The sequence below is a fragment of the Ahaetulla prasina genome, chromosome 4 (genome assembly GCF_028640845.1).
Source record: "Ahaetulla prasina isolate Xishuangbanna chromosome 4, ASM2864084v1, whole genome shotgun sequence".
Lineage (NCBI taxonomy): Eukaryota > Metazoa > Chordata > Lepidosauria > Squamata > Colubridae > Ahaetulla > Ahaetulla prasina.
This window is the reverse complement of record NC_080542.1, coordinates 115178385-115198840: the sequence shown is the minus strand read 5'-3', so window position 1 is coordinate 115198840 and position 20456 is coordinate 115178385. Positions and strand designations below refer to the sequence as shown.

The 20456-nt window shown below is 36.9% G+C and overlaps 1 protein-coding gene across 1 annotated transcript; it reads left to right on the top strand.

Annotated features, from left to right (window-relative positions):
• The first annotated feature begins 6152 nt into the window (after positions 1-6152).
• Positions 6153-19856, top strand: ASB4 (ankyrin repeat and SOCS box containing 4). Its single transcript, XM_058181516.1, has 5 exons — positions 6153-6416; positions 8988-9287; positions 14474-14964; positions 16803-16916; positions 17887-19856. Exons 1-5 carry the CDS (start codon positions 6215-6217, stop codon positions 18073-18075), a joined length of 1296 nt encoding a protein of 431 aa, XP_058037499.1. The 5' UTR covers positions 6153-6214; the 3' UTR covers positions 18076-19856.
• Positions 19857-20456: the final 600 nt, after the last annotated feature.

The following is a 20456-nucleotide window of genomic DNA, read 5'->3' as shown; positions in this document are numbered from 1 at the left end:
TCCTTTTTGTAGACTTTAGTTCAGCATTCAATACCATCATTCCAGACATTCTTCTAACTAAGCTAAACCAGCTACAGCTAAACCAACAGACTTGTAAGTAGATCACAAGCTTCCTAACAAACAGGAAGCAGCAGGTGAAGCTAAGCAAGATCACATCAAATACCTGTACAATTAGCACAGGGGCCCCCCAAGGCTGTGTGCTCTCCCCACTTCTCTTCTCTCTGTATACCAATGACTGCATCTCCAATGATCCATTTGTTAAGCTACTGAAGTTCGCAGATGACACAACAGTGATTGGTCTCATTCGAGACAATGACGAATCCGCATATAGACGAGAGGTCGAACGACTAGCCTTGTGGTGCAACCAAAACAATCTGGAACTGAACACACTCAAAACCGTAGAAATGGTGGTAGACTTTAGGAAAAACCCTTCCATACTTCCACCTCTCACAATACTTGACAACACAGTATCAACAGTAGAAACCTTCAAATTTCTGGGTTCTATCATATCGCAAGATCTCAAATGGACAGCTAACATCAAAACATCATTAAAAAGGACAACAAAGAATGTTCTTTCTGCGCCAACTCAGTAAGCTCAAACTGCCCAAGGAGCTGCTGATCCAATTCTACAGAGGAATTATTGAGTCTGTCATTTGCACCTCTATAACTGTCTGGTTCGGTTCTGCAACCCAACAAGAAAAACACAGACTTCAGAGGATAATTAGAACTGCAGAAAAAGTAATTGCTACCAACTTGCCTTCCATTTAGGACCTGTATACTGCACTAATCAAGAAGAGGGCCGTGAAAATATTTGCAGATCCCTCGCATCCTGGACATAAACTGTTTCAACTCCTACCCTCAAACGACGCTATAGAGCACTGCACACCAGAACAACTAGACACAAGAACAGTTTTTTCCCGAAGGCCATCACTCTGCTAAACAAATAATTCCCTCAACACTGTCAGACTATTTACTGAATCTGCACTACTATTAATCGTTTCATAGTTCCCATCACCAATCTCTTTCCACTTATGACTGTATGACTATAACTTGTTGCTGGCAATCCTTATGATTTATATTGATATATTGATCATCAATTGTGTTGTAAATGTTGTACTTTGATGAACGTATCTTTTCTTTTATGTACACTGAGAGCATATGCACCAAGACAAATTCCTTGTGTGTCCAATCACACTTGGCCAATAAAATTCTATTCTATTCTATAAGCAATCAAATCATACTAGGAAATAAGCAATATAAATCATAAGGATACAAGCAACAAAGTTACAGTCATATACTCATAAATCGGAGGAGATGGATGATAGGAATGATGAGACGATTAATAGTAATGCCGACTTAGTGAATAGTTTGACACAGGAGTGAAATGTATTTACCTTTCCTACCCATTTGGAAGTGCGTGCTCTACGTCAGATCAATTTTTGACCCTCTACACATACACAAAGTTTTCTGTGCATGCACAGAGGGTCAAAAGCAGGTTACTTCCTGGTTAAAACAAGGAAGTAATGAAGTCCAGGCGGGTGGGTGGAGCTGCCGCCACTATGGATTCACCAAACCACGCGCCACCACTGCTACCGGTTCATGCAAGCTGGACAGAACCGGCAGAATTTCACCACTGGTTTGACAGTGTTGAGGGAATTATTTGTTTATCAGATTGATGGAAAAACTGGAAAAAAAAGAAAAAACTGTTCTGGCGTGCAGTGCCCTATAGCATTGTTTTGAAGATAGGAGTTGAAACAATTTATTTCCAGAATGTGAGGGGTCTGTAAATATTTTCACAGCCCTCTTTTTGACTCGTGCAGTATACAGGTCCTCAATGGAAGGCAGATTGGTAGGAATTGTTTTTTCTGCAGTTCTAATTATCCTCTGTGTCTGTCTTGTTGGGTTGCAGAACCAAACCAGACAGTTATAGAGTAGAATTAGAATAGAATAGAATTTTTTTTAATTGGCCAAGTGTGATTGGACACACAAGAAATTTGTCTTGGTGCATATTGACAGACTCAATAATTCCTCTGTAGAACTGTATTAGCAGTTTCTTGGGCAGCTTGAGCTTCCTGAGTTGGTGCAGAAAGAACATTCTTTGTTGTGCTTTTTTGATGATGTTTTTGATATTAGGTCTTGAGATATGATAGAATCTAGAAATTTGAAGGTCTCTACTGTTGATACTGTGTTGTCTAGTATTGTAAGAAGTGGTAGTATGGGAGGGTTTCTCCTAAAGTTTACCACTATTTCTACGGTTTTGAGTGTGTTCAGTTCCAGATTGTTCCAGTCGCACCACGAGGCTAGTTGTTCAACCTCCCATCTGTATGCGGATTCGTCAGGTTCAAAATTCCAAATCCATCAAAAACAGTTAGAAGATGAGCAGTGTTGCTCAGAATAAAGCAAGAATCCTACAAATGGAAATATGACTCAAATCTATCCACAAGATTCACAAAACCACATTATAACACTTCAAATAAAATACAAATTTAATTGGGATTTCAGATACACTATTGCTAAGTCAGAAATCAGCTCAACTCTTAAATTAACATATGTCATGGATTCATAGAGATTCAGAGTTGCTTTTGAAGTACTGAAGAGTCTTTGTATACTATACAAATGTTATACAAATGCTATACAAATGTTATAATATATCCTACATTTTTCTATCTCCTCTTCCTTATATATAGGAGGGAATCGATATATTTATAGGGGGGAAATCTATATATTTTTCACACATGCTGTCAATTTGTTAATTTTGAAGTATGTGTTTATGTAGAGTCATAGATCAATAAAATATAGCAAATTTAAAAAGTACATGGTATACAAATCTTTAATTAATAATAAAAGGGTATCAATTGACTTCTGAAAGCATAATGATTGCTAAGAGCTTAGCAATTGTTCCAACAGTTGCCTACATTTGGTTTTACAGGAAAAACTAAGATTTTTAACAATCAGATTTGTAAAGGCAGATATCATGGGTAATAAAAGACATGAGTTACTGTCTCAACCTCTGTGTAATTTAGCTGAGTAATTTAGCTTTATTATTTTGAAGTTTAAATATCAAATTTTTGCTTTAAATTCATTCTGATTTATGTCTACTTCCCCCCCACCCACCCCGGCCAACAATGACTTAAGATGTTTTTGAGAATTGGCTCTCTGATTTAAACCAATCTTCAAACTTGGACTGGATATTAAATGGGTGACTTTGGGCCAATCACTTGCCAGGAAAATTGTAGAGATTATTCCAGTGGTGGTATTCAATTTTTTTTACTACCCGTTCTGTGGTCATGGCTTGGTGGGTGTGACATAGCTTGATGGCGTGGCAAGGGAAGGATACTGTAAAGTCTCCGTTCCATCCTCACTCCAGGGGAAGGATACTGCAAAATCCCCATTTCCTCCCAATCAGCTGGAACTTGGGATGCAGAGAATAGATTGGGGCGAAGCCAGCCAGAGGTGGTATTTACCGGTTCTCCAACTACTCAAAATTTCTGCTACCAGTTCTCCAGAACTGTTCAGAACCTGCTGAATATCACCTCTGGACTATTCCATGCAGTTTCCAGAAATCAAAAATAACTGAAGTGGGGGTAGGGAGTATAGCCATGTTTCATGATTTTGTGTTCATTTTGTCTATGGGGATTTGAAATAATCCAGATCATGGTTGTCCTAATGGTGCTATTTCCAAAAGGCAACTGAACTTTGGTGTGTGTTTTTCTTTGAAAACTGAAGAAGCTTCTTAGATGAGAAGCGGAATGCTTTCAAAGGAAGGGAAAAAAACATGAATAAAGTCCAGTTCCTTGTTTTGGATTGTTTTCTGCTTGTTCTCAACCCATGAGTGAGACATACTTAAATTGCCTTTAGCTGTAGCAGCATTATAATAATGCTTATTGCAGTATTTTCCAAGGTAACAATATTGTTGAAAGTATCAAAGGGGCAGAGGGAAGAGTAATTTGAGTGACAGACTTTAAAAAAAGAAATGAGAAGGGAAAAACAACATATGATCCATGCCATTTGCAACTTGAGCTTCAATTGTGCAACAGCTTCATTTGGAATATCTGATTAGTTTCACAAATCTGAATCTGAACAAAATCAGACTTTTAAAACAGAAAGTACTGCAGACATTCCAAAATTTCATAGCGAAAGGCTTGGTGAGAAGGAAGAAAATTCAGATGATTTATATCCCATTTATATATTGTATTTATAAACTAGCAGGTGCAATTGAACAAAACCACTCAGTTGCTGTAATCTTCTATATTTGCCCACAAGAGAGAAATGTCCTTCTTTTGCATGTCAGGTGCTTGAAAAGGCTCCATCTCACCTGCCTAATAATTTAACCAGAATGCCAGAGAAAGTTGCTTGCATCTTAGTAAATGGCATACCCAATATTCCAATTCATTTTGGGATAATCAACAACTGATAATTTTTTCATATATCAAAGCAGAGTTTACGTATTTCTATATATCTTTGATGCTGTGTTTTTAACAGCTGTGTTGCTGTTATCATTATTATGGTTTGTTGCACAGTCAGCCAAATGTTTAGACTGAATTCGGCTTCTTTTTTTTTTTTTTTTTGGGTGAGACCCTGTCAGATCCTTCACAAGGATCTGGGATAAGATGTTGTTTCATGGCGTTAAAGGAATTGCCACAGGAAGATTATGATGATGATGATTTGTGGCCCGATGTTTGTGCCAAGATGTTTAGACTGGGCTTGGCATTTTTGTCTACTTTTGACGTCCTACCCAAGACATGAAATAGGGAGATGTTCTTTTTTAAAGTTATCATTGCTTGATATAAGCTGTTACAGATAAAGTCATTGTCGTCATCATCATCATCAACAACAACAACAGAAATATAATTCTGTTTTGCTGTTATTGAACGACTCTAGTATTGGGTAGATCTCCACTTACACATCAGTTTTCTTTCACAGAATACATTCAAAGCTGCTCTGGATGATTGAAAATAGACATATGGAGGAGCACCTTTATTATGGCCATAATGTTTCCACTTACAGAAATATTATGTCTGTTATATTCAATCAGTTTACATTTCCATACATAAATGATGTCTATTTACATAGACAATTCTTCACAGTTATAATTTTGCATTGGATATATTACCTCAGTTACTTTTACACTCAGGGACAGCCTTATTCTAATGCAGAGTAAATAGATACAGTATGTCATAAGCAAGCATACAGGTGGTATCAAAGGACAGTTTGTAAACAAATATGACTTTGTTAAAAAATATAGCTACAAAATTGATGATTGGGATTGCTCAGCAAGGAAGACCTGAATTGAAAATCGTGTTCAATTTTTCAGAGACTTCAACCATGTTTGAAGGTCCTTCCCTGATTGGACCAAAAATTGAAGTGAGGTAGGGGATGAAAGAATAGAGGCCCTTTTCAATAACTGGTCTTTCTTACCAGAAAGCCTTCTCCAATGGAAGACCTTATTATCTTTCTGGATTAAATTAAGATTTTTTTCTGTACTGTTTTTCTTTCACAGTTGCACTATAATAGAAGAAAAGAGGACTATTTTGTTCTGCATTTTAGGATGACAGAAATCCAGCCTAATTTTCATCCACCTTAATGACTAATAGACGTGCAGGGGTCTCCAACCTTGGCAACTTTAAGACTTTTGGACTTCAACTCCCAGAATTCCTCAGCCAGCAAAGCTTTGCTGGCTGAGAAATTCTGGGAGTTGAAGTCCAAAAGTCTTAAAGTTGCCAAGGTTGGAGACCCTAGACTAGTAGACAATGAAGGTAATTGTGGACAGAGAAAATAATATACATAACCAATAAAATTTCTACTTAATGAAGAAAGTGATAATTGATAGTAACTGTCTATGTCAAAATAAAGCCAAGAAATTAGATTTCTAGAAATTAATATGGTTAGTTGCTGCTTTTGCTGAGAAATTATATATGCTTTAAAAGCTTTCTTAGTTAATTTTAACAAGTTTATGACAGGTAAAGTTTTGGTGGCTACCTAATCCCTTGAGTGTATTTCTTCATACTGGCATGGCAGGTCTGCTTTGGTTTCACTTGACAGAATTAAGCATGTTAGACAGTGGCTGATGTTTGCTTTACATAAATAGAACAGGCAGATCAGCATTGCTTGGTGTTAAAATTATCTTTGGGCTTGCAGGCTAACATGCTTTGGGAAACTTAAAACACCCGTTCATGCATTTTATAAACACAGTGCTTGACCACTGAAAAGAAGCATGATAGAATTCTCTGAGGAAAACATGGGAGAAACCATTACACGAAATACAACAGCCAAGCTAATGAAAAAAGCTTTTTTGGAGGCTCTGCAATCAAATGACTACAGGACTCTGGAAGAGCTTTTGGCTCAAAGACAAATAGATGTGGACACAGTGTTTGAAGTAGAAGATGAGAATTTGCTCCTGGCCTCTTACAAACAAGGTAAAAAGCCATGGCAGTGTTTCAGCTTGTGGAATATTTGAAAGAATTTAGCTTTTGCGTGTTATGAGTATTTGCCCTTTGTGGTTTTTATTGTATTCAATAACCCTTCAAATCAAATCTGATTATATGCTTGAAGCAAAATCACTTCTAGGGATGGTATATACATACACACACAGACACACACACACACACACAGACATACACACATACACACACACACATATATATATATATACACACCATCCCTAGAAGTGATTTTGCTTCAAGCATATAATCAGATTTGATATTTTTATATATATATATATATATATATATATATATATATATATATATGTATGTATGTATGTATGTATGTATGTATGTATGTATGTATATGTATATGTATATGTATATATGTATATATATAAGGTATAGAAGAAATTGGCTATACCAAGAAATTTTAGAAAGCCCTTAGGATACAACTTTTATAAAATGCAAAATTTTAAAATTTGAAGCTGAACAAGCAAAGGAACTTTTAATAGTGATAAAACCAAGACATGAGGGAATTTTAGTCCTCAAGGATTTTTTTTTCTGGTGCCATTCCTGAGGAATATATTGAAAAATCAAAAGTATGATTTGTAAACATTAGAAAATATGTCAGTGACCAACAAATGCAAATGTCTTGCTTTGATTTGCCTGCTGCCCTCTATCTTTGGCCAAATAGTTGTGCTCCAGGTCATGTTTAAAACAGCTTAGGAAGAAATGCAAGAACCAGTTTGGTGTAGTGGTTAAAGCATCAGGCTAGAAACAGAGATATAGTGAATTCCAGTCCCACTGTGGACATAAAACAAATGGATGATCTTGAACCAGTCATTTTCATTCAGCTCTAGGAAGGAAGCAATGGCAAGCCACTTCTGAAATCTTGCCAAAAAATTACAAGAATTTGTTCAGGCAATTATTTGGAATCAAAGGTATGAGCATTTGCGCATGCATGCACGCGTGTGCGCGCATACACACACACATATACAGTACACAAGGCAAATCTGGCAAGAATAAAGGGCAGCAACTTCACTACGATTACACAATGCACTCTAACATACTGCATATACCATCTGTAGCAAATGAAGTAAAAGGGATAGATGTAATTGAAGGTACTTTTACAATATATTATGGAGTATTACCTTCATTCATATGAACACAAATTTACAGGATTCCTAAAATACTTCTGTAGGATATGAGCTTTGGAAATTACAGGGCAGACTACACATGCTCACTTAAGTGATGTAATCAGGAGAAAGGTGGGCTTACAATGGAGCAATCACCCACCTTCCGAGATGCTACTCAACTATCTCTCCCATACAATGCACTGAAGAAAGTTTTCAAGATAGATTTTTCTTGAAAGCATTGATCTGGTTCAGTTGGATCTGGCCCATTTTTAACTCAATCTTTTAACCCCTCTGACTTCTCCTACCATATCAAATATGTATTGTTCTGTTTTCAGAAAAGTATCTTGCTGATGGACAGCCAGACAGAATTCTGACATTTTTTTGAGTATTCCATTGGCTTGGAGGGAATTAACCTTTGTTTATGAGGAAAGTTCTTTTATCATAATAACAGTTCTTCTATCATACTATTTGCTACAGCTGAAGTATTACTCAACAGTTAAAGAGAAAACCATTTGACACAAGTCTGCTTACAGTCATCTAAGCTTAAAGCTTGTGCTGTACAGGTAATCCTTGATTTACAACAGTTCATTTAGTGACCATTCAAAGTTTTTTCAGACACTGAAAAAAATGACTTATGAACATTTTTCATATAGTAATATAATATAGTTGATGCATAATTTTAATTATATATATATATATATTCTTCAAGATATGCTGTTTTACCTATGACATTTGTTTGTGTATACTGTTGTGACAAAAAATAATTAAAAAAAGAAAAGAAACACTCACTAGTCCAGAGGGAAGCACTCTGCTTTTCCCACCCCCATGACCAATTCTTCACTTACAACTGAGTCATATCATGTGGGATCATGTGATCACTTTTTGTGATCTTTTGACAAGCAAAATCAGTGGGGAAGCCAGATTCACTTAACAGCTGTGTAACTAATTTAACAACTGTAGTGATTCACTTAACAACTGTGGGAAGAAAGGTAATAAAATGGGGCAAAACCCATTTAACAAATGTGTCATTTAGCAACAAAAAGTTGGGCTCAGTTGTGGTTGTAAGTCAAGGACTACCCAGATCTTATAATTCAACATTTAAGATACTGCATTGGAAACCAACCACTGGTCAGTCTAGTTTGTTTGTATTGATTGGAAATGGAAAGCATAGTGTTATCCCAAAGAGTAGTAAATATAGTTTAGCTCTTTATCATGAAGGTGCAACACTGTGTTTCATACCACTTCCTCACTGCCTAATAATCAGTTTTGGTTTCTTGGTTTTTCTTCTATATATTTGAATAATTTCACTGTTGTAATATTTTCTATTTTTAAAAAAGTACAAATCATTTTTGTACTAATCAATAATCTGAAGATTTTGGAAAGCTATCATGTAATTGCTTTTGTTTGTTTTCCCCAACTGAAACAGGATATTGGCTGCCTAGTTATAAACTGCAGCATTCCTGGGCAACAGGACTACATTTATCTGTTCTGTATGGACATCTGGAGAGCCTGACAGTCCTGCTGAAACATAAAGCAACCATCAACTGCAGACCCAATGGGAAAGCAGCAATCCACATAGCATGTGAAGTTGCCAATCTGGATTGTATCAATATACTCTGTAGCCATGGAGCAAAAATCAACTGCTATTCATTGAGTGGGCTTGCACCCCTGCATTATTGTACCACAAAGTTATCTATGCCTTGTGCACAACAGTTAATTTGGAAAGGTAAGTTTAGTTGCATAAAAACAGTCATAGTCTGAAGGTGCTGGGACAGAACTGCACAAATCATCATGGCGATCCAAGCAAATGTTGCATAGAAATATTGAACAAGTTCTGGTATATTCTTAAATTTGTTTTTAAAACATGACTATGGATTTGGATTTCGAGCAGCCCAATATGTCCTTACCTCTGTTCCTCAAGAACACGATCCCTCCAAATTAGTTTATCAATGATCAAATTGCACATTATGTTCCTTATGATGATGTAATAGAGTTTGCTCCACTAGAAGGCAAAATGAAGTTGCTGCCTCAATTGGCATATAAAGTGGAATTGGGACAGCTGTAATAACTCACCTTCCATCCCGTTGTGAGTGTGTTATATCATTTGTCTTCAGACAATTTAGGTGAATAAATGGCTCACTGCCAATAGTCAAACAAGCTTGACTGATAGGCAGTTGCTAATATATCTTTTAATGAAAAGAGGGCACCTTTTTTTTTCTCTGTCACAAGCAGCTCAGTATTATTGGCTAGCTTAGATGACTTTAATGCTGCTAGCCTTTCTCAAAGTGTGATTTCCACATTGCTTGAACTTAACATTCCATCATTTCTAGCCTGTGAGTCTGCAAGGTTGTTGTGTTGAATTCTGATAATGTTAATATTTAACTTTAGAGGATAGAAATAACCAGAGATGAATCAAGTCCTCCAAAATATTTTGTTAAAAAAAATCTACATTTTTTCGTATTTTCTGTGGGTATGTAAAATACAAAGCAAAAATAAAATTAAGAAAACAAAAACCATAAATAGAATTATATTGAAAGTGGAGAAATTGTCTTCACTTCTTTAGATCACCAGATCTAGTATTCACTTGTTGATTTTCAGTTACTTTGAGGGCTTTTTGAGACTTAAAGTTAAAGATGTCCCCTGTCCAGTAATGTCCAACTCTAGGGGGCATGGTCATCTCTGTTTCCTAGTCATGGAAGCCACTGTTGTCCGAAGATGCTTCTGCGGTCATGTGGTCAGCATGACTATATGCCAAAAATGCATGAAACGTTGTTACCTTCCCACCAAAATGGTACCTACTTATCAACTTAATATTTGCATGCTTTTGAACTGCTAGGTTAGCAGGAGCGGGGGCAAGAATGGAACTCACCCTATCATACAGTGCTTGGGTCTCGAACTGCCAACCTTCTGGTCATTAAGCCCAGCATCTTAACTTTTACGTCATCATGCTCCCTTCCTGGAACTTAGGTGACTGAAATGTTTTCCCATTTTCCCATCAAGGTTGATTATAGATCGGTTTCTCAGGCATAAGCTTCTAAAAAGTAATTCTAAAAAATTAGGAGAAAATAAATGAATAAAATGGATTGAAGCTGATTGCAAAGAATAGTAAATTGTTAGGTGACTAAAAAGAATATAATACTAGATCAAAAAGGAATATTAATAGCATTAATTAATTAATTAATAGCATTCATATATATATATTAACACAGATTGTTCTCCTGATAGATATTGCTTACTGAATTGGCTAGAGGACAAATTAATGATGTCATTTTTACTTTTCATGAAGTTAATAAAGTTCTTCTCTTGTCCTGCTATTATCAATAATAAGGAAAAAAATCCAAGCAATCTGTTTTCAAATGTATTTATGTTATTATTATTACTTTAGACTAGGGATCTCCAACCTTGGTCCCATTAAGACTTGTGGACTTCAACTCTGGGAGTTGAAGTCCACAAGTCTTAAAGAGACCAAGGTTGGAGACCCCTGCTTTAGACTGCATCTGTGAAGCATCCTGAAAACATGGAATGTAGACAACCTTTTAGTTAGGCCATCTGATCAAGTAAAAGAAATCTTAGCTGATTGATCCTATCATTTTAGTTGGATTGATTTATCAACTTATATGTGCAGTTTATCACTTATATGTTTAGCACACAATTTTGGAATCACCCTACTGTAGGATCTTTCATTTTGTTTAGATGCAGCCCAGTGGTGGGTTGCTACCAGTTTGCCCCGAATCGGGCGAATCGGTAGTGACAGTGGTGGGAGGCTCTGCCCACCCACCCAGATGTCTCTGTGCATGCGCAAGCATGCACGCACGCACCCACAAACTAAACAGTAACGTCAGGATTTGAATCCCTCTACTGATGCAGCCCAGTTTTTGTTTTGTTTTGTTTTTTTATTTTTTTATTTTTTATTTATTTATTTTATTTTATTTTATTTTACTTTATTTTATTTGTCAAGAACATATTAGGTAATAAGTATAAACATGGATTAGATACATAAAATAGATACAAATAGAGGAAATATTAGGACAGGGACTATAGGCACTCTGGTGCTCCTATGCACGCCCCTTACAGACCTCTTAGGAATAGGATGAGGTCAACTGTAGCCAGTCTAAGATTAAAATTTTGGGGGTTTGGGGATGAAACCACAGAGTCAGGTAGTGCATTCCAGGCATTGACCACTCTGTTGCTGAAGTCATATTTTCTGCAATCGAGTTTGGAGCAGTTTAAGTTTGTATCTGTTGTGTCCTCACGTATTGTTGTGGTTGAAGGTGAAGTAGTCACTGACAGGTAGGATATTGTAGCAGACAATTTTATGAGCTATGCTTAGGTCATACCGAAGGCGGCATAGTTTTCTTTCATTCTAAGTTATTCTGCTCAGTAAAGAAACATAGATTTGGAACCTAGATTTTGAGTGGGTATTTTGAATGGGCGGAGGATTATTTTTTCCCCTCTGTGGAATTAATTGGTCAGTCATGCAACTTGTTTTGTTTATGGGCATGTGACAGTAAAGTGAACTATAGTTTATTCCCAGTAGTTTCAGGTCTTTCAAGCCTGGAGCTGCCCTGGATCATGTTCTAGGTTGGCTTTAAAAAAAAATTAAAGCAGCATAAGGAGTTCTAATTCCAGGGTTGCTTTAGGTTTTTTCCACCATGGGTGCTATTTTCCAAGGCAAGTACATTAAATTAAGAAATAACAGAAAATTAGAAAGTTAGCAACACATGCCATTTTCCCATTTTTAGAAAGGGATGAATTCATAGGAATCTTTCAATCCTTCTTTCTTACTTTCAGTACCCAAATTTTTTAATTTTTAATTTTGTCACCTGTTTAAACAACCAGCATACCAACTTAAAGTTGCAAAATACTGGAAAGCAGCAAAAAGTTTGACCTTTCTGTATCTCTTGTTTTTCTTTTCTTTTCTGTGCCTTCATATCAGTATTCACTCCTGGCAGCTTTTCTTGGGGTTTTTTTAGAAGTGGCTCGCCATTGTTTTCTTACTAAGACTAACAAACTGGCTTCACTCAAGGTCACCCAGCTGGCTTTGTCCCGATGTCAGAACTACAGCTCATGGTCTCCCAATTTTTACCATTATACCAAACCAGCTATGGTGCTCATTTGGATTTTTTCAGTCCAAATTCAATGGTAATTCTAAACGAAGATGATAACAATGGAGCTTTCGCAAAGTTTATGTGGGAAATAATTCTGCTACACAGGCGTGGATTGTCCCCTTGATGGGACTATTACTTCAGTGGAAAAAGCCACTAAAAGAAAGTTCTTGTAGGAGACTCCATGTGACTTATGGTACATTCATTTATTTAAGAACATTTATATGTTCTTCCATTTACCCTCAGTTATTGTGGGTGTCTTATAAACACACACACACACACAATAGACCAACAATAAAAAGCAATAACCCATACCCTGTGGCAACAACAGTCAATCAGATAAGTCAATTGATGGACTCTAATCCACTCTGGGTTCCCCAGGCCTATTGGCAAAACCAGGTCTTAAGGGCCTTGCGAAAAAGTATTAATGTGGGAGTCAGCCTAATGTTTGCAGGTATGATGTTCTAAAGAGAGGGAGACACTATGGAGAAGGTCTTTCTTCTGGGTCCTGCCAGATGTACCTCCATTCGATGAAAGGATCCACAACATTCTTTGCCTCCATAATCTGGTGTGTTGGGTAGATGTGATCAGAAAAACACAATCCTTCAAATAAACTGGTTCCAAGCCATGCAGGATTTTAAAGGTGACAACCAGTACCTTAAATTGAACATGGATGCAGATCAGCAGCCAGTGCAGTTCCTGAGCAGAGATGCACAAAAACTTGTAGGTCGCAGCATTTTAGACTAGTTGGAACTTCTGGATACTTTTCGAGACCAGCCCCGTGTAGAGTGAATTGCAGTAAATGACTAGGGTATGAATAGTTGTGAGCAAGAAAGAGCATAACTAATGCACAATCTGCAATTCCACAAAAGCCCTTCTCGCCATGATTGCCACCTGCCCCTTAAGCAGGAGTTGTGAGTCCAGGAGAACCCACAAAGTGATGGGTGCTCTCTGAGCTAGGTTGTTTTTGACATTTCATTATCGAAACTAGGTAACATTATCAGAGCACTTACCTTGTTTGGGTAATGAAACATCTGTGAGAAAACAACCAAGCTCAGAGAGCACAGAAGATCCCTATTTCAACCCTGAGTCACAAATATATTTCTTTATTGGAATCCCCAGGTTACACACTGGGTCTGTCTGGAACAGTGCCATCCTAGCCAAGACTAGAGATGGTAATTCTCCATGATCAAAGAAGCTCAAAGCCCACGATATTCTGTCTTTCCAGCATACAGTTTCAATCTGTTGTTCCTGATCTAGCCCTTACTAGCTGCCAATCACTGTGAGGAGGAGGTCAGAGCATTGCTTAACATTATCCATTTCTTTCAGTTTACTTGCTTGTGTGCTATACAAACAAAGCTGCCACTTTTAAAAATATTCAGAAATGTTAGCAAGCTCAAATATTGTAACATGATAGTTAGCTAGTAGCTAAAAGACAAAAACCTATCGTATCAGTGATTTTGCATTGCATTGTCAATCTATACATTTCTAAATCCAAAACAAGCTTCAATTAAGTTTGAAGTTCTGAATATCCATATTCTCTAAGACAATTCATCTTCCCAAACGCATATAGAATTAGATTTTAATGCCATATTCAGAGGCATTTCCCTAAATCTCCTTATTAAAAGAAGTGACTTTTTGAATGAAAAATTATTTGATATTTTAAAAAACCACATAATTTTATTCTTTAAGAGTTTTTAGGATCTCTTAGGTTTTCCTTTATATATTCATGATGTTTTATTGTAGTGTATCAACACTGGTGCCATCCCATTCCACCCCCTTTCATTTGTGATTTATATTCAAACAGGTGCAGATATAAATATAAGATCAAATAATCAAGATGAAGAAACACCCCTTCATACAGTTGCTCGTAGTGGCATCCCTGAAATGGTTGCCTTCTATGTGGAACAAGGAGCTGTAGTTGATGGTGTAAATGCCCACCGAGAAACACCATTGGCCTCTGCTGTTTACTGGGCCCTTAATGGCAAGGAACAAACCTACAGCACAGATCACCATCTTATCTGCCGGATGCTCCTTGACTACAAGGCTGATGTTAATTCACGGGATGAAGATTTCAGGACCCCCCTCCATAAGGCAGCCTGGAATTGTGATCATGTACTACTAAACATGTTGCTTGAGGCAGGGGCTGAGGCCAACCTGATGGATGATAATGGGTGTGCCCCTCTGCAATATGTCCTGAAAGTGACAGATGTACGACCTAGTGCTCAGCCTGAAATCTGTTATCAGCTACTTCTGAATCACGGAGCTGCCAGGATATATCCACCACAATTCCATAAGGTGAAAAGGGGAAGATGGTGCATAGTTAATATGTAGAGCAGGGATGGGGTACGATGGCCCTTTTAGGACTTTTGAACTTCAACTCCCAGAATTCCTGAGGCAGCATGATTGGCTCAAGAATTCTGGGAGTTGATGTTCACAAGTCATAAAGGGACCATGGTTCCCCCATCTCTGATGTAGAGGAATACATGTACGGGATGGGATGGAGGTTTAGCTTTTAAAACGTGGTCCAATTCAGTTTAAATAACTGATTGCAGAGCCACAGAATCCTAGAGATATTGTCTTGGTTTGGAATATGCTATTGCAAATTCTCATCAGATATCTGTCATGTGGATCCTGTGAAGTCACGTCCAAGGTCAATAGTTGCTGTTTTTAAATCAGAATGCAGGCCAGGCACTGTGGCAGGAAAAAAAATCTTAGAATGGCTAACTTGGTCAGAAATGTCTTTTTCTCTTAAGCACTATCCTGGGAAACAAACACACAAGGGTTAAATAAGAGACTTTAAAAAACTCACCTATTTTATTATAGAATGAGAATTCTGTAATATAGATATAATGGTTTCATTACATTTAAAAACTTAACAAAGAAAGACAGCAGTGACACATTCTTCATTATTGCTATCTTTCTAAAGTTTTCTACAATGTATATGTGGATTTATGTATAGATGGGTTTTCTATGTGAGAGAAATGCATGGCACTTATAAGAGAAAACTGGTATGAGTTAAAGGAAGTTTAGCAGCAACTTGAATGTTTTCTAACCCAGTTCAACATCTTAATTGAAGTACGAGTCAGAATAGCACAAAGTAAAAGGATCAAAAGAGTCCAACCTTTTCTAACAATTTTCCATAATTTGAATACTCATGGCTACTCTATAGGTATAAGTGTACCCAAATCAACACTTTGCAAACAGAAGTGTGAAGTAAGGTGTAGATAAGCAGGTGCCAAATCATACCATAGCTGCTTTTGGGACTACTTGCCACAAGTCTTTTCTCAGTAACTGTGAGGAACTGAGGAACTGTACAATATAAAATGAAAGCAGTTGCAAAATTCCTGGTGTGCTAAATTCTCCCCCAGGTGTACAATCTATGACTCTACAGAATACAGGTAGTCCTCGACTTACAACAGTTCATTTAGTGACCATTCAAAGTTATAATGCCCTGAAAAAAGTGATTTATGACCATTTTTCTCACTTATGACGGTAGCAGTATCAAAATTCAGATGCTTGGCAACTAAGTCATATTTATGACATTTGTAGTGATTTGGGGTCGTGTGATCAACTTCTGCAACCTTTGGACAAGCAAAGTCAATGGAGAAAGCAGATTCACTTAACAACCGTGTTACTAATTTAACAATTGCAGTGATTCACTTAACAACTGTAACAAGAAAGGTTGTAAAATGGGGCAAAATTCGCTTAAAAATGTTTCGCTTTGGGCTCAATTTTGGTCGTAATTTGAGGACTGCCTGAACACAGAGACATAACATCAGTGACAGGCTTCCTAGAGAAAGCTAGTTTGCTACAGGAACCGGAAAATACTAGTATCGTTAATTTTCCCAGTAAAAATGCTGAACTGAATATAGCTATTATTTAAGGTTGGAATGACCCTATCAGTTTGTATTTTTAAAAGATTAGATTTGGTGCAGGATGACGGACAAAAGGCTGTGATGGTGGCCATGACCATGTAATCAAGACTCACTACTTATCAATGCAGATTAAAAGCTTCAGTTACAAGATCATGGTGACTGTCTCAGCTTTTTTGACCTCATATTTATAGATGCTCCGCAAAATGGCTTTCGGGAAACAGTGACATCTATTGGGTAGTGATATGTTTCTGCTTATAGGTGTTGCAAGCTTGCTGTTCCTATCCCAGAGCAGTTGAGGTTATTGTGAATACATATGAACATATCAGGTGCACAACGAAATGGAGAACAGCTATACCTGATGATCTCTTTCAGGTAAGTAGTTTAAACATACACAATTATATTAAGGGCAGTGAAGTCATTCATTGCATTAGACCATAATGTTTGTTTGTTTTTTAATTTTACCTTAGCATGATGTGTAAACCTAGCCAGAGTACCTCAGAATCCATACCTTTAGCTTTGAACTTGAGATAAGTAAACCTGATTATTAAAGAAAATACAATTGTTAGTGTCTTTGTTAAAAGGAATATTTTGCAGAAGACAAATATTGGCAACCTAAAATAAAAGTTTTATACAATATTTTTTTTAAAAAACACAACACACCTCTAGCTTCCTTCTAGGAACTCAAAGCAATATACATAGTACTCTCTCCTATAATTTGATCCTGGCCAAGTTAATCTGTCAATTAGACAGGCACACAAAATATTGTTGATTTAAAACCACCTAGTTGTTTTTCTGGGGTCCAGAGAACTTAGATATGTGAAAGCAAACTTATTCAGCCCATCTTCTTCCCATCTTCTTATTCAGCCCATCTTCTTCCATATTGTCTCCCTATATGAGTAGCCATTTTGAAAATTCTTCCTGCTTTCATCCAGTCAATATTAAAAAAATAAAGGGCCAAACAAAAGTTTAATGAAAACTGCCAGACACTTGAAAAAAAATAAAAGACAAAGATTTAGCCAAAAGAGAATGGGGGAGAGGGGGTAGCGGTGCTATCAGTATTAAATTCACAGGTGTGTTCAGTTGTATCTAAAACTATATTTGTTCTTAGGCAGATTATATTTTGCTGAATTGGGAGGCATCACATTCAAAGAGAAGAAGATTATATATTGAAATAGATATAGAGAGTCTAGGAAGTAAAAATATTTGGCTCCAGCAATATTGCTTACAGTTACTAAAATGTAGCTGCAATAGATAATGGCAAAGCCTGGCACATTTTCTTCCAATGCCTTTGTACATGGAAGAAAGATATTAACTTCAAACGTATTTTGTTTTGTCTTTGCAGACATACAGAAGTTTCTACGAATCCCTTTTTGAAGCATGTGCAAATACACCACGATCACTAAAACATTTAGCCAGATGTGCTATTCGAAGAATATTGCTCCATAAATGTCACAAAGGAATCCCTTTACTTTTAATTCCATCAATACTAAAAAGGTATTTACTTTTAGAGCCAGAAGGAATAATATATTAAGGTGTGTAAGAGACATTTTCAGATAATTTAATTTAAAAGTGTTTGGATTCTATTCCCATGGGAGAAGTTAAAATCAAGATTTCTGTGACAGCACCAGTAAGAAGCAGAGCTAACATTTTCTGCAAAGAATATGAATTAATACATACTTTTTCCCCCTGAAAATAAGACCTTGTCTTATATTTTTTTGAACCCTGAAATAAGCACTTGGCGTTATTTTCAGGGAGGTCTTATTATTTTGGGGCACGTGGAGCAAGATGCCTCTTGCCTTCTTACCTGATTTCCAGCTCTCATTTAAATAGTTTCGGGGAAGGCTTATTTTAGCACATGCGCTCAAAAGCCTAATTAAGCTTATTATCAGGGGATGTCTTATTTTTGGGAAAACAGGGTACATACATACATCATTACTGAACTTTGAGCACATATAATAAAATATTTCAATTCTAGCAGTTTACAGAAGCACAACAAATGAAAGGAAAGAATTAAGAAAATACTTCTAAGGAAAGAGAAAAAAAAATGTCCAGCATGTGGAAAATGTTCTATATTAGGGAGATAGGGTGGTATATAAATATGATCAAATAAATAAATAAATAAATAAATATTAGTTTTCTCCACCTGATAGCTTCTGATATTCCATATTACTTTGGCTATATTGCCCTAGAGTTATAGGACTTGTAGTCCAAAATGGTGAGGAAACAATCATGCAAGACTATTGTTTCGAATAAAGGTGAATATACATGTCCCAGGATAATGTTGCAGGATCCAATCTGGGTTGGTCACCAGGACTAGAAGTTTTGTCTTCCGAGCTTTCGGACTCATGCTGGAGCCCATCTTCAGGGAACATTTCTCTAGCTCCAGCAAGATTCCGAAAGCTCGGAAGACAAAACCTCTAGTCCTGGTGACCAACCCAGATTGGATCCTCCAAGACTATTGTGAATGTTAATCCTTTCATTTTGAGATGTGTTCTTTTCCCTTCATAAAATAAGAAGTGCTGAAAAAGCAAAAATATTAAATATAAAATTCCCCCCCCTTTTTATTATATTGTTGTGTGATTTAATATATTTAATATATTTTGATACAATGATATTTATACAATACTAATTTAAAATTACTGACATTTTATTGTTTGAATAATTTAAGATATTGGAAATAAAAGTAAAAATTCTATCAATATTAGTTATAATTTGGGATATCAATATTACAAGCATAAAATATTTGACTTTTTCATTCAAAATGAAGTATAATACTAAGAAAGACTACTGCAGAATGCATTAAATGATATGTTATACAATAAAGATTTCATTCTTGAGCTGATTACTTACTCAATAGAAATCAGGACATTATTAATGAGATAGATAGCAAATAAATGTAACAAATGAATTTAGCAAGTAAATAAATAAGAGGGATCCCTAACTATATTTGACATTGGGCATATTTGGAATTTGGGTATAGATCAAAATGGCTGCTGTGCAGGGGTGGGATCTAAATTTTTTTACTACCAGTTCTGTGGGGGTGGCTTATTTTGTGGGCGTGGCTTAATGGTCATGCAACAGTGGGTGTGGCTTGATGGTCATATGACTGGGTAGGCATGGCCAACTCAATGTCACTCACGTCAAGAGGTACCTCGCCTGGCCCCTCCCCTCCCAGCCATTCCTTGTCACACCCAGCCTCAATGTATCTATAGTTCTGCAAAAATGTTGTTCAGCTTTTTTCAACTTTATTATCTACATAATCAGGGGTTTCCAAACTTGGCCACTTTAAGACTTGTGGACTTCAACTCCCAGAATTCCTCAGCCAGCTTTGCTGTCTTAAAGTCTTAAAGTGGCCAAGGTTAGAGACCTCTGCTATAGATGCACTTTCATGGACCACTGAAAGGAGGAAATGGCTCACATGCTTTGCCCAAGACAACAGGCTTTTAAGGCAACAGGCTTTTAAGGGGCTGCTAGAAAGAAGTGGGGGGGCAAAGTATTTTCCAAAGCACCAGAAGGCAAAACAAGAAGCAATGGATGGAAACTCAACTAAGAAAGAAGCAACCTAAAACTAAGGACAAACTTCCTGACAGTGTGAACCACCTTCCCCCCCCCCCTTCTTCTTTTCCAAGCAATCTCCTGGCTGAGAAGCAAGTCCTGATTTTTTCATTCTAGCCAATCAGTTGGGAGGCTTAATTTAAAGCGATGGTGTCTTGGGGTTTTTTTTCCTCTTCTTTGTCAAGTAAGCCCTGAGTTTTTTCCTTCTAGCCGATCAGCTGGGACTCGGGAGGCAGCAATAAATTGGGGGCGGGGCCAGGCAGAATTTTTACTACTGGTTCTCCGAACTACTCAAATGTTTACTACTGGTTCTTGCAAACCGGGGAGAACTGGTAGCAACCCACCACTGCTGTTGTG